General features: G+C 52.8%; 2 protein-coding genes across 2 annotated transcripts in view; one reads left to right on the plus strand and one right to left on the minus strand.

Annotated features, from left to right (window-relative positions):
* The first annotated feature begins 281 nt into the window (after positions 1-281).
* Positions 282-2,100, plus strand: PTF1A (pancreas associated transcription factor 1a). The gene is made up of 2 exons (XM_027122105.1): positions 282-1,059; positions 1,453-2,100. Exons 1-2 carry the CDS (start codon positions 282-284, stop codon positions 1,653-1,655), a joined length of 981 nt encoding a protein of 326 aa, XP_026977906.1. The 3' UTR covers positions 1,656-2,100.
* A 9,527-nt stretch (positions 2,101-11,627) lies between these two features.
* The window catches only part of CUNH10orf67 (chromosome unknown C10orf67 homolog), a 118,947-nt gene continuing 118,023 nt past the window's right edge, over positions 11,628-12,551 (minus strand). Inside the window, exon 15 of the mRNA XM_027121492.1 lies at positions 11,628-12,032. Coding sequence (XP_026977293.1) covers positions 12,030-12,032 — 3 coding nt within the window. The 3' untranslated portion in view covers positions 11,628-12,029. The remainder of the gene's footprint in view (positions 12,033-12,551) is intronic.

The following is a 12,551-nucleotide window of genomic DNA, read 5'->3' on the forward strand; positions in this document are numbered from 1 at the left end:
ACGCGCCTGTGGATGTAGTTATAAGAATCCTCGCGTGCCAGCCCTCAGCTCCAGCCAGCCGGCACAGCCCTCCCCAGCGCAGCGCGGGCGTCGGCCAGAGTGCAGCGGCCGCGGGCTCCCCAGGGAGGCCGGGGGCTGGAAGCGGGCGGGCAGTCTTCGCCGCCTCCCGCGCCGGGCCGTGAGGGCGGGGCTGCCAGACAAGGCCGAACTGCCGCAGCAAACTTCCAGAGACCACCCTCACCCCAGGCCAGCAGTCCCCCGGGCGCTCAGCGGCGCAGAGCATGGACGCGGTGCTGCTAGAGCACTTCCCCGGGGGCCTGGACGCCTTCCCGTCCCCTTACTTTGAGGAGGAGGACTTCTTCACCGACCAGTCCTCTCGGGACCCTCTGGAGGACGGCGATGAGCTGCTGGCCGACGAGCAGGCCGAGGCGGAGTTCCTCAGCCACCAGCTGCACGAGTACTGCTACCGCGACGGGGCGTGCCTACTGCTGCAGCCCGCGCCCTCGGTGGCTCCGCACGCGCTCGCCCCGCCGCCCTCGGGGGGCCCCGGCGAGCCGGAGGACGGTGGTGGCGGCTACTGCTGCGAGGTGGGGGCGCCTCCCGGCGGCTTCCCCTACTCGCCCGGCTCGCCGCCCTCGTGCCTCGCCTACCCGTGCGCCGGGCCGGCCGTGCTGTCCCCCGGGGCGCGGCTGCGCGGCCTGAGCGGCGCGGCGGCGGCTGCGCGGCGGCGGCGGCGCGTGCGCTCCGAGGCCGAGTTGCAGCAGCTGCGGCAGGCGGCTAACGTGCGCGAGCGGCGGCGCATGCAGTCCATAAACGACGCCTTTGAGGGGTTGCGCTCGCACATCCCCACGCTGCCCTACGAGAAGCGCCTCTCCAAGGTGGACACGCTGCGCCTGGCCATCGGCTACATCAACTTTCTCAGCGAACTCGTGCAGGCCGACCTGCCCTTGCGCGGCGGTGGCGCGGGCGGGGGCGGGGGACCGGGCGGCGGCGGGCGCCTGGGCGGGGACAGCCCGGGCAGCCAGGTCCAGAAGGTCATCATCTGCCATCGGGGCACCCGTAAGTGCGTCCGCCTCCCAGCTGGGGGAGACGGGGACGGGCACGGGAAGGTCCCGGAGGGGCTGGGTGAACAGACCGACCAGCCGACTGACCGACAGACGGACGGACGGGTCGTGGGCACCGGCCACCTTGAGCGCGAGCTGGCGTTTCTGAGGTTTTTTTCCGCCACTTTGACCATGGCTCGGAGGGTGCGCGTCCCCGACAGAATTGCAGCTTCTGGCATTGCGGGGTGGAGGCGCTGGGGGCTTGAGGGGTGGAGGAAGAGGGTCGTTCTAATGGAACCTAAGACGCCTGTCTGTCCAGGCGCCCAAGAGGGGATCCTAACGGACCGGAGGGCACGGTTGGGAACAGAGTTGGACATTCACAGTCTGTTTTCTCTTCTCACCCCCTCAGGGTCCCCCTCCCCCAGCGACCCGGATTATGGCCTCCCTCCCCTCGCAGGACACTCTCTCTCTTGGACTGATGAAAAACAACTCAAAGAACAAAATATTATCCGAACAGCCAAAGTGTGGACCCCAGAGGATCCCAGAAAACTCAACAGCAAATCTTCCTTCAACAACATAGAAAACGAACCGCCCTTTGAGTTTGTGTCCTGAGAAGTCCCAGACCCGCCAGAGGATCTGATTGTGTCTCTGTGCACATTGTACATGTATATAACGTAAATGTAATTTAAGAATCACATTTTTCTAATGGCAATCAACTGTTTGTTATTTATCTATTTATTATCCTGTCGAGTTAATGAAATAGATGATCTCTTTTAAAATATATAATTTATATAATTTATCCTGATTTTCTAAAAATATGCAATAGTCTGTGATTCCACCCAGCACCTTTGGCAGAACTCTGCATTGTTGGAAGAACTCTGGCCAGAAAACTTCATGCTAATTTATTGCCAGATATGGTTTATTTCTAAGCAATGTTAATAAATGCTATTTACACCTTTTTGTAAAAGTTATTTGTTTAATACATGATGGAGTGTAATTAACTTAGTTTAAAAAAAAAAAAACCTGAACCAGAGACTCAAACGTAGCTTTTAGTTTTGCTGAAAGGAATTGGGTTAGAGGGTTAGGCCTCAGTTCTCTCAGAAGCTCTTCATCTGAATCGCCAGCGCTAAATACGTAAATATTTCGCCTGTATTTTTAGCCTACCATCCAAACACCCTATGAGGCAAGGAGGTCATAGACTATTTATTGTTCTCATTTTTCAGACGGGAAAGCTAAGGCTGGGAGACGATGTTTGTCTTACCCAAGGTCACCGGCACCCTGCCTAATCATAGTGTAGAAAGTGTGTCCGGTGGCAACAGGGGGCTAGCTTCTGTTCTAGCCAAGGGAAGGGGCCTTTCTGCTTCCATGGGCTGGGGAGAAAGGGTTGCTGTTGAGCCGCCCTGTGACCCATCCCTTCTGCAGTTACAGCGTCAGATACATGGAACTCAGATGGGGAAGGCGACCATGCTGAGGCCGGAGACCCTGTCGGATGCTTTCCAACAAAACCCAGGGTCTTTTAGGTAAGGCGAGAAGGAGGGCGCCCTCTCTGCCACTTCTGCAACTGGGTTATTTCTGAAATTCACTTAGTTTTGTCTCCAGAATCTAGTCCTTTTAAGGCAAGCAGCGTGGGGAGAAGGCGAGCTTCGGGTGGAGGGCTCAGGGTCGCCCCCTAGCGAAAGGGAGAGGCGTAAGGGCGCGGCCGGGAGAGCCCAGGAAGCTGGAACTCGGGCTAGTCTCCGCCGCCGCTACCCGGGGCCGCCCTGGCCCTCGGGGCGCCCTCAGCCGGCGGCGGGAGTCGGGGCGCGCGGCTTTGTGTGTGGGGTCCCGCGCGCGCTCGGACAGCGCGGACGCGGAGGGAAAGGCACCGAGAGGGGCCTCGCGCGCCCGGCGCGCACCTACTGGCTGATCCGCAGACCCCGTGCCCCGCAGGCCCTGCGGAGGCGGGGTGTCGCTCCCCTCCAGGCAGCGGCCTTGTCAGCCAAGGTACGATCGCCCCGGTACCCACGGCCCTGCCGAAGGACAATATGTCGGCAGCATGCTAATTGCTTTAACCTAGTTTCAGACCCACCGAGGGGTTCCCGCGCGCCGCGGGTGCCATGGACGTCATCCAAAACCAATTAAAGCGAGGCCGCGAGCCCGACCCGCAGCGCGGCCTGGCCAGACGCGCGGAGATTCTGCGTCGCGAAGCTCCCAGGAGGCCCTTGGCCACGGACCCTGTCACCCTTTCCAGCCTCTCCCGTCCCTCCCCCTAAAAGATAGAGATTTCACACTGGAGGCAGAATTTGGGGACTAGAGAAAATAATTCGATTTTGTCCTGTATTAGGGCCTCATTAAACACGAAAGTTGCTTTTGCACAAGTGCTTCTATCAGGCATGTAATCTCATTACACTCATTAGAAAGTCAAATGGTAGGCAGACTTCAACTTAATTATAAGTTATGTAAGTATTGTACCGTTTTCTTCGGCTGTGTAGACCTGCGTTTCAGTTGGATTAGAGAATGTGGCAATCCGCCGTTAAAACACTACCATCATTGTGATGTGGCACCTTTTATTTTGCGTGCCACTTTTTTGTGATTCAATGCTTCAGCGACATCCTTTAGTGCGGTGCAGATGAAGCGGAAGAGCCGGGCTGAGCATGGAAAACACCAGGGTCTCTATCTTGTCACTCTTCTGTCCTGACTTGGCAAGTCCCTTTAAACACAACCTTCAAAGAGACTGACAGCTTCTTTTTATTTACTCATAATCCATTCATTCTAGTGTAGCAATTCTTAAAAAAAAAAATGCGGCAGTAAAAGCAGAACAAACGTATCATTTCAGAGTCTCCTTTGGCAGCGGAGAGGCCGGAGCTGCGCTCTGCTCGGTGCAGGAGCGGCTCTCCCTGTGGCAGAGCCAGGCTCGAGAGCCTCTGGCCCGGGGCATCTCTAGCCAGTAAATACAGCCTGGCACTGGAAGGATCAGCGTGGGGGCAGTTTGAGTGACAGGTATTCAGCGGTCCTTCTAAGTCGACACTCTTCTTCCAACTTCAGCAAAAATGCTTATGAAAACAATCCAGTAAGCCAACCTTCTGGATGGGTATGGAGACCCTTGGCTCAGCCCTGCTCTTCTGAACACTCATCAGCCCCTGCCCTGAAACCTAGCCTGGGACCACCAGGAGAAAGCGTTTAAAGCCCTCCCTGGCTGCCCTTGTCCATTTAGTGTAGTAAAGAAGCTGCAAACCCAGAACGGGATGCATTTTCTGATCTCTACTGGCAAACTGGCTAAATCATTGCCCAGTGGTCCAGACTCCATGCAAGCGGTCATGGGGGGGATGGGGTACAGGAGAGGGTTTGGTAAAGCCAAGGAAGAGAGTTTGGGTGTGGGGGGCTCCCTTCTCCCCATACCTTACCCCCCTCCCACCAAGTACACATCCTCACTTCCAGCCCATCCTCCTGGGCTCCATCCCAGGTTGCTCGACCATTCTATTCTGCCTTGGTGTCAGAGTGCCTATAGCTCTAGCCAGTAAAAGCCCCTTCTCCTCATTCCTCTCTCTCGCCTACATTTCTGGTGGGCGTTGGGGTCAGTGTCCTCTCATTGTTGCCTTAAAAGATATTACATGTCACAAAAGGGCAGCTGTCTATTTTCAGAGACTGGGGACCAAGGCACCAAACCTCTTTGCTTTGTTTTTCATCAGGGGATTCTCACGTATGAGGTGAGGTGGGGTGGGCTGTCTCCTGAGAGGGGAGGAGAGGGAGTCAAGAAGAGGGACCTACTTCCCCACCCTGAGCTGGGTGGCCTCTGGGATGGAGCCCCCTTGTGGAGCCTCTTCCTTCCCAGGGAGGGCACACTAAGGAGTAATGAAAAGCCCCCACAAAAAGTTGAATTCTGGAGCCTATTGGTCCTGTAAGGTAGAAAAAAGTGGATGGGAAAGAGAATGAGCTTCCCACCCCAGGCTGGGCGCAGAGCGCATAAAGAGCCTTGTTGGAACTCCTGTGAAATCGGCTGCGGGTGATTCCCAGGACTGCTCATCTGCCAGGATCAGGATTAACGCCCCTCTGTGGAGAGGGTGTGAAGCCTCTTAAATCCATAAACTCATCCCATTTCCATTAATGGGCCTTTGCGGTGGCACCGAGTACCAGCTGCGGGGCTGAACAAACACCAGTAGAGCACTCCCCGGAGAACCTCTCTGGGAAGAGCCCTCGCCCTCCCTCTCTCCCTCGCCCTCCCCTCCCACTGCCTTCCAAAGCCTTCTGCAGCCTGTGGGAATGGCCCTAAATAATTCCACAACCAATTGCGTTTTTGAGATCTGGAACCACTGGTAGGAAGCGATTCCCACGATGGGATGTGGGGTCTGGCCAACAGGTGTTGGGATTTGGCCCAGGGAGATGGGGAAACCCAGGGAGTGAGAGGGGACTGCCAGAATGCGGGCTGCTCAGGCCTCTCGGCTTTACAGGCCGTGGAAGCCGCAGACAATCGCAATGATATCTTTATTGCTAGGTTCATGTCCTGGGCTATAACATATCAATCCCTGTCGTGGTGCTCTAGGGTGCACCTGGTATTTCAAACTTGTTCTTTTTGTGCTTCTGGGTCCTGGGCTGCAGCTGCCTAAAACAAGCAAAGAGAGAGGCCCTTACAATGTCTCCAAGACGTGTTGGCATGGTTTGCCTGTCTTTAATGTACCATTAACTATTGTCTTTACACAATATGGGAACTGTAAAGCATGACATGTGTTATAATAAAACACATTTTCAATGATACACTTGGACTTGAAGCTGGGGTGCAGCAAACAAACAGGCCCAAATCTTGTTTTGTCTCCCTTGCTAAGCCTACTGGCAATTAAACCCAAGACCACTGCTTCCCCCCCTCCTGATCAGCCAATTAAATTTTATGTCTCCTAATTTTTCACATAGAAAAAAGTCTCCGTGCTGGCCCCTAAAGACATTGATTTTCTTGCTATCACCTGGCGCTCAGGCCTTAGTTCCATTTATCAAGAAGGGAAACGTCAGGCGTTACATAAAGTGACTCTGTTACCATAAGGCTCTCACCATCCTAGCCTATTGTTTTCCCTTGTTAATAACTCATTACCAGGATTTAACAAATCAACCATTACATATGTTTTGTGTCTCCATATTTTGATCCGTACGATTAAGCAGATGTTACGATTGAAAATTGAAAAGTCCAAGGCTACTCTAGTCTGAAAGAAAGAGGGCAGCCTCAAACAACGAGCTAACAATGAGATTCAGAAGATCTTCAGAAAAACATTTACCACCAATAAACAGACTCCAACCTGCTCCATTTCAACCATTGTGTGCTTTGGGGGAATAATTAAGTTTAATAGGAATAGGTCTGGAGGGTTTTCAATGCCAAGACCACAGGTGCGGGGTGGCATGATGAATGATTTGCCTGATTTTTGCCAAGCTCAAGGGCTCTTCTCTTGGACTTTCAAGCAGATAGAAAATATTGTCATTTCTTTTAATTCACAGCATTACTTTCAAGCCGAACAAAGGCCGGGGCCGGGGGGAGGCGGGGGAAGGGCTCGGCTGTAAGGAAGCGCCTCGGAGGCGGAGGTGCAGCCGAGGAGGCTGAAGCGGCGGCGGAGCGCGCTGCAGCGTTTGTGCGCAAGTGACTGTCCTGTGCCACACACAAAAGGCCTCCTTTTCCCCACCTTCTGCCGCCTTTCAGCCCTCGGGCCCACGCCGAGACGGCTGCCGGGACTCCGGGGGCCTCCTGGCCGCATCCCCAGGGCAGCTCGGCCTTTGGGAGTTACGCCGCTGCCAAGGCAAACCTCGCCAAACTTTCCCCAAACTCGGCGGGCTGGGGAGGGACCCTGGCTGGAGGCGCGCATGCGCCCCGCCCGCTGCTCGGCGTTCCCAGGGTTCGGGAGAGCCGGGGTGGAGTCGGACCAGCATCCCCAGAGGCTCGCCTAACCCCGGCTCCCGGGGCAGTCGGGGTTCGGGGGCTGTCTGTCTTCCCTCGAGGCTGGAAGTGGCTGCCCGGCGCCGGGCTCTCCGCAGTCCTGCTATCTTTGCGCATGGAAGTCTCCAAGAGGGGCTTCAGGAAGCGGCGAGCAGAGAGGGGGCTGAACGGCCTGAAGGAGGGCAGGAGATGGGACCCAAAGCTTCCTTTGGGGAGACAGGGGGTAACAACGCCCCCTGGCCGGGCGGGGATCCCTCGGGCAGCCGCCTGCAGAGGGCTCCGTGGCCCGGGGCGCAGGCTGCGGCGAGCTGGTTTTGCCTCTGGGCAGAGGCGTCAGCGCCAGCGGCGGCAGTGGCGAGGGCGCAGGTTTCTAACCCGCTCCTGCTTTCTGAACCCTGGGCATCTACCCTTGCTCCGCCGGGGGGTGGTCTTGGCCCTTGGGAGATCCCCGCAGCTTCACGCCAACGCTTTCCCTGGGGGGTCGGCACCAGTTCCAAACAGGCTGTGGCGCTGACATCGCTTTGGAGAGGCGCCGGCGCTTTGCTTGATGGTGGCGGGCTGTGTGGAGGCCCCGAGGCCCCAGGGAAGAATTTAGGGTTCCCGGCTAGTGAGAGGCACCCCTTCCCTGCCTCTTGTGGCACGCAGTGTGCTTCACGCCTGCCTTTGTCCCGGGAAACCAAGGCATCCTGGGCACTCCTGCACTTGGCCACTCTGTGGACTTCTGTATCTCTCTGCAGTTTGGGTGGAAGGACTAGACAAAGATCTGGATTAGGGACACACCACGGGCTCACGGGCTCCTTAAATCCTCCCTTTCCACTCCTCGTTCCGCCCCCCGCCCCCCACCGCAGCCAGATAGGAATCATTAGTCCTTCACCCCACCCCCAAGTGCTCCTAGAGAAAACTAGTTTCTTTTGCACTCGTCTTAGAGGAACTGGCACCTGGGACATTCTCACCCTTCAGGTGAAGTTTCCTCAATTATTTCTAGTTTTACGATTTATTTCCAGCGATTGCACGGGATCGCCTTTAGCTCCTTTCTTGTTTGGGCCACAGGTCCGTCCCCCAAACAGCTAGGTGATCACCTACCTTTAGAGTACAAGCCTTTGGAATGGGACTCCGGTGAGAAGGCTAGCTAGTGGATGTTTCTAGGAGTTTTATTGTGAAATCCAGTTGGGCAAGTGTTTTGAAATGGATAGCAACAGTGTGTTGGCATTCGGATTTTCAAAAGAGACGTGGACTTGAATTGGGGCAATTCTGAAAAAAAAAAAAATTATCTCCTGACCTTGGTCAGCGACATGCTAACTACAAGTAAAAGTTGTAGAAGAACCACTTCTCAGTGAAGGACTGCGGGCTGCACACCCACCCACGTACACCTAACACTGGTGCAAAAATCTAAATATTGGCGTTCAACCGTTAGGATGTGTGGGAATAACAAATGGGAGACTCCTCTAAGCAACTATTGGGAAGTTTTTCTGTACTTTTGAAAACATCCTCGATGCCTCATTTCTTTGATGCCTGCTCAATAGACACCATGAGAGGCTGGCTGAGCCGTCCCTCCCCAGCCTTCCTCTTGCGTGCAGTGCTTTCATCCAGCGCTTGAATTGTGTTGTCAACGTTTAGTAGACGAAAGAGGAGGGGGCATGAGAACTGAGGGGGGGGCGGGGTGTCCTTGAAAAGTCTTGGAAATCGGTATTTTTGCAGGTGTAGAATGTGCCTAATAACCATGGCTAGTGCGTGCTCCCCAATGGCGAGGGTATGACAGGGACAGCTGGCTCAGTTTTCAGCGTGAAAACACCCCCTCGGTGGACCAAACACAACGATACTGACCTTTCTGCGGGGGGAACGGAGATGTGCCTTTGACTGAACTAGACATAAAGACGTCTTGCTATGACTTTTGTTCCCCACGAAAGCGAAGAAATATTGCGTTTAATATGAGAAGTACTGTTCACAGCTTTTCTGTGCCCCTTAAGAAATATTACAGTGCGGATTTACTGGCCCTCTTCCACTGAGTTGGCCCCAAGGCCGGGGGTGGAGGGGGGGTACGGGGAGGCGAGGACAGAGGAGGGGGTGACAGAGGGAGTGCGCTAAACCGCCTGTTGCCTGTTTCCAAAGTTCTCCCTCTGCAGCAGCAAATTTATCAATCTTTTCATCTGACAATACTTTGAAATATATCATGTCATCCAGAGTTGTTTGATAGATTACCTGCAGGCACACAGCCTTTTTCAAGGTCAAGTTGAAGATTCTTGTTTGCTGTTTAACTGGGTTGTTTAAAAACTCAGAACAATGCCTGCCTGTTAAATTTTCACTTGTTCTCATGGGGCATTCCAAAGCAAGTTTTCCTATTGACCGGATGTCAGGTCATTTCATCCTCTTGAGCTTCTAAATTCAGCAACCGGGGCTTGGCAATGAAATCAACAGGAGAAGAAATGAGATTTAACCTTAGCATTTGCAGACACCGAGGAGACTGAGCCATCTTCCACATCTCCTCAAAGTGTGTACTAACGTTTCTCTGCATGTCACGGTGCTGGTTATAGCCACACACATCTCTTCAACTTTCTGCCTTTACTCTAGTGGGAAGCTAGAAATGCACTCCCCTAAAGTAGAAGTGCAAAGAAATTGTGGCCACTCTTGTCTCTGTCAGCACATAACCTGTTGCTCTAAGGACATTTTATAATAAAGTCAGCCTCTAAGTCGTCATGCTTTATGGACATATTTATTTATGTTTTTAATGGAGATAGGCTTCACAGTTTCCACACTATCTGCGATGATTGATTTTTTTATTCAGCCAACTTTTATTTACCTTGCGAAAATGTTCTGGACCAATGTGATAAATTACAGATATGCAAATTTCTTTGAATGGTGTTGTAAGTGTGTCTAGCTCCAGCTGAATAACGCCTTGCAAGTCAGTCTGTGCGCGCTCAGGACCCCAGGGAGCTGATCAAAGCACCCATTCTCTTTCATCCCCGGTATTCTCCTCCAAACTATTTCGATACAATATGTTTCCATGATGCACTTAATGTGCTAGGGACATAGAACTCATTACAACCTAGCTAGTTCTGCCGACCTCTTTGTTCTGAGGCAGAAAGTCAAAGAAAAAAGGAAAAGCGCTGCCCGTTGCCAGCTTTCTGAAATGCTAAAGCATGCGTCATTTTTCACCAGGTCTCGTCGTGATATCCTCAAAAGACAAACTATGAAACCGGCCTCAGCCCTTTCTGGCATTAATTACACTGCTGTCCAGCCGATCTGTTTTTCCTATTATATGCATTTCTCAGCAGGGATTTTTTTTTTTTTTGCAAGAGTAATGCAGCTGCGAGTTAAACTATGAATGCATTTTTTATCACTATGGAAAAAATAAGTGAAAAGGCTGCAAAACATACAGCTAAACTTTGTAAAGACTTCTGGTAGATGAGATCTAGGGTGGGACTTAGGAGGTTTGTGCAACATCTGTAAAACCTGAAATTGACTTAAAAGCCTCAGGCATTTCCAATGTGCCCTCAGTGTTCTGTGGAGACACTCATTGTGCCATGTGAAATTCCGCTTTGGTACCCAGATAAATCTTGAAGGTGAAACTTTTCAAGGTTTCTGTGAAAATTCTGAAATGAAACAGTCTATTCTACACCCAGCCAGGAGGCTGTCTCCAAGGGATTTCACTGTCCAGGATGATAGCACGGAGAATATAAGTTCTATTTCATTTCCTCCGTTTCTTGTAGGGTTGATTGGTTGGTGGAAATGGCTGGCAGCCAGTTCTGGGAAAGATTCCAGACCTGACTCCGATTAACCCTCTCTGGTGAAACTCTGCTGGAAACCAACTCACCAGCAATTGCCATTAATCTACTTACTAATTAAGCCAATTCATTTCTAAAGGAGAAAAATTCCTTTCTTTAGCCAAACTGATGGGAGGAAATTTGAAAGAAGCGCCAAACTGTGTAACTGTAATTCAGCCAAGGACTGCTAAAAAAAGGTGTTGATATATAGCCGCAGATTTAAAACAAGTTTCTAGGGCAACACTCCTCTGGGGACGGTGGCATACAGTGCATAGTAGATGAAGCTCGAATAATGCTCCACCGCGCTATGCCACCCCATGTCCTCGAGTTGAACACGTCTCTCTCCAATTAAATCCAGTGCCTTTTACGCACAAATAAATCGCCTCTGTAGCTTTCGTCTGCACCAGGGTATATCGGCTTTATGTGACGGCTACCACGAATATACTTCCTGAGATTTAATAAACAGCTTTAGAAATCTGCAATCCAGAGCCTACTATCTTGAAACTGGGCTGCAGACTGGGCCTGACTTGTAGTCAAGGGAACAGAAAGGACCGAATTGACCACTGCGCCGAGAAGAAAGCAAACCGGTCTTTCGGGAAATGGTACCTGACATTCCGGAAAGAATAGATATGTAAATCTTCATCTTGATCCTTACCTGGAAGCACTAGTCCAAAGAGTTTCCACACTTACTGAAGAATTGTTTACAGCGTTTAAGATACTCTGGGAGTCCCGTGCCTAGGTCGGAGCGGACCTCCTTAGAGGAAATTTAAAATCCCCTTCGAGGTTTCCTGGTTCTCCTTTATGGGATCAGTTGGCAGCAAATCAGTTCGACTTCCTGTTACAGAGAGACGGAGTGGATTAGAGAGGGAACGACACTGGCTTAGTGCCTCAAACTTTTTAATTTTAATTGAAGTCCGTTCCTTCCCACCCTAAGGCGCTGGGGCACCCCGCTGAGCCCAGGAAGCGCCGGGATGGATTTGGCGGCGGCTCGGGGTCTGTGCGCCCCGCTCACCAGGCGCCAGCAAGCGGGGTTTCCTTCCGAGCTTGGAAAGGGGCGCACAGAGCGCGCACTTGGCCTTCTCTTCAAGCGCGGTACTCCAGAGCGTGTGCGACATGTGGAGAGACGGAACAGTTATGTTAGAAACGCCTTGGAGATGGCGTCCCTTGTCAGGGAGGCAGTCCTTACGCCAGGATGGGGAGGGCCCTCTTCCTGGGGTCCCGCTCTGCGCAGCCCAGTGTCCGGCGCCTACTCAGGGGCATCCGTATCGTTGACTGGGGTGTTCTGGGGCATCGACGGCTTCTCCAAAGACTCTTCCTCCAGGGTTTCTGGCAGCCTCACTAAACATAGGGAGAGACCAAGAGATGTGAAATTTGTTTTACTTCTGTACATAAACCACTCCCCACCCATAGCTCTTTCCCTCACTTTCAGTGGAGTCTCCCAGGCCTGGCTCCAGCTGGGGGGCCTCTTCAGTAACCTCGACGAGGGGGTGAGGGCAGGTCAGTCAGGCGACCAGATCCTCCTTGGCCTTCAAAATAGCATGTGCCCGTCAAGTTTTCCCCTGAGGTAGTTTTCCTGCTGCCCCAGACTGGAGATATGGTCTGAGGTGCCTGTGACCAAGGCCGGTTCTGACTCAGGAGTTACGAGCCGTCGTAAGAGAATAAAACAAGGCAGGGGTTGTCTTGTGTTTGGGTCCTAGGATCTGACTAAGGTTTACATTTCCATTTGCGTTTTCAATCTTTCCTCCTTATGAAATAGCAAATTCTGAATGAGGAGGAAAGACAATCAACTTGGTGGGGTTCTGATGTTGGGGGGGTGGGGAGGTTTGCCCTCCCTGCTCCCCGCCCCTCCCCCCCCAG

This window comes from Aethalodelphis obliquidens, unplaced genomic scaffold (assembly GCF_003676395.1).
Source record: "Aethalodelphis obliquidens isolate GAN/ISIS:26980383/991018 unplaced genomic scaffold, ASM367639v1 scaffold23, whole genome shotgun sequence".
In the NCBI taxonomy this organism is placed as follows: Eukaryota; Metazoa; Chordata; class Mammalia; order Artiodactyla; family Delphinidae; genus Aethalodelphis; species Aethalodelphis obliquidens.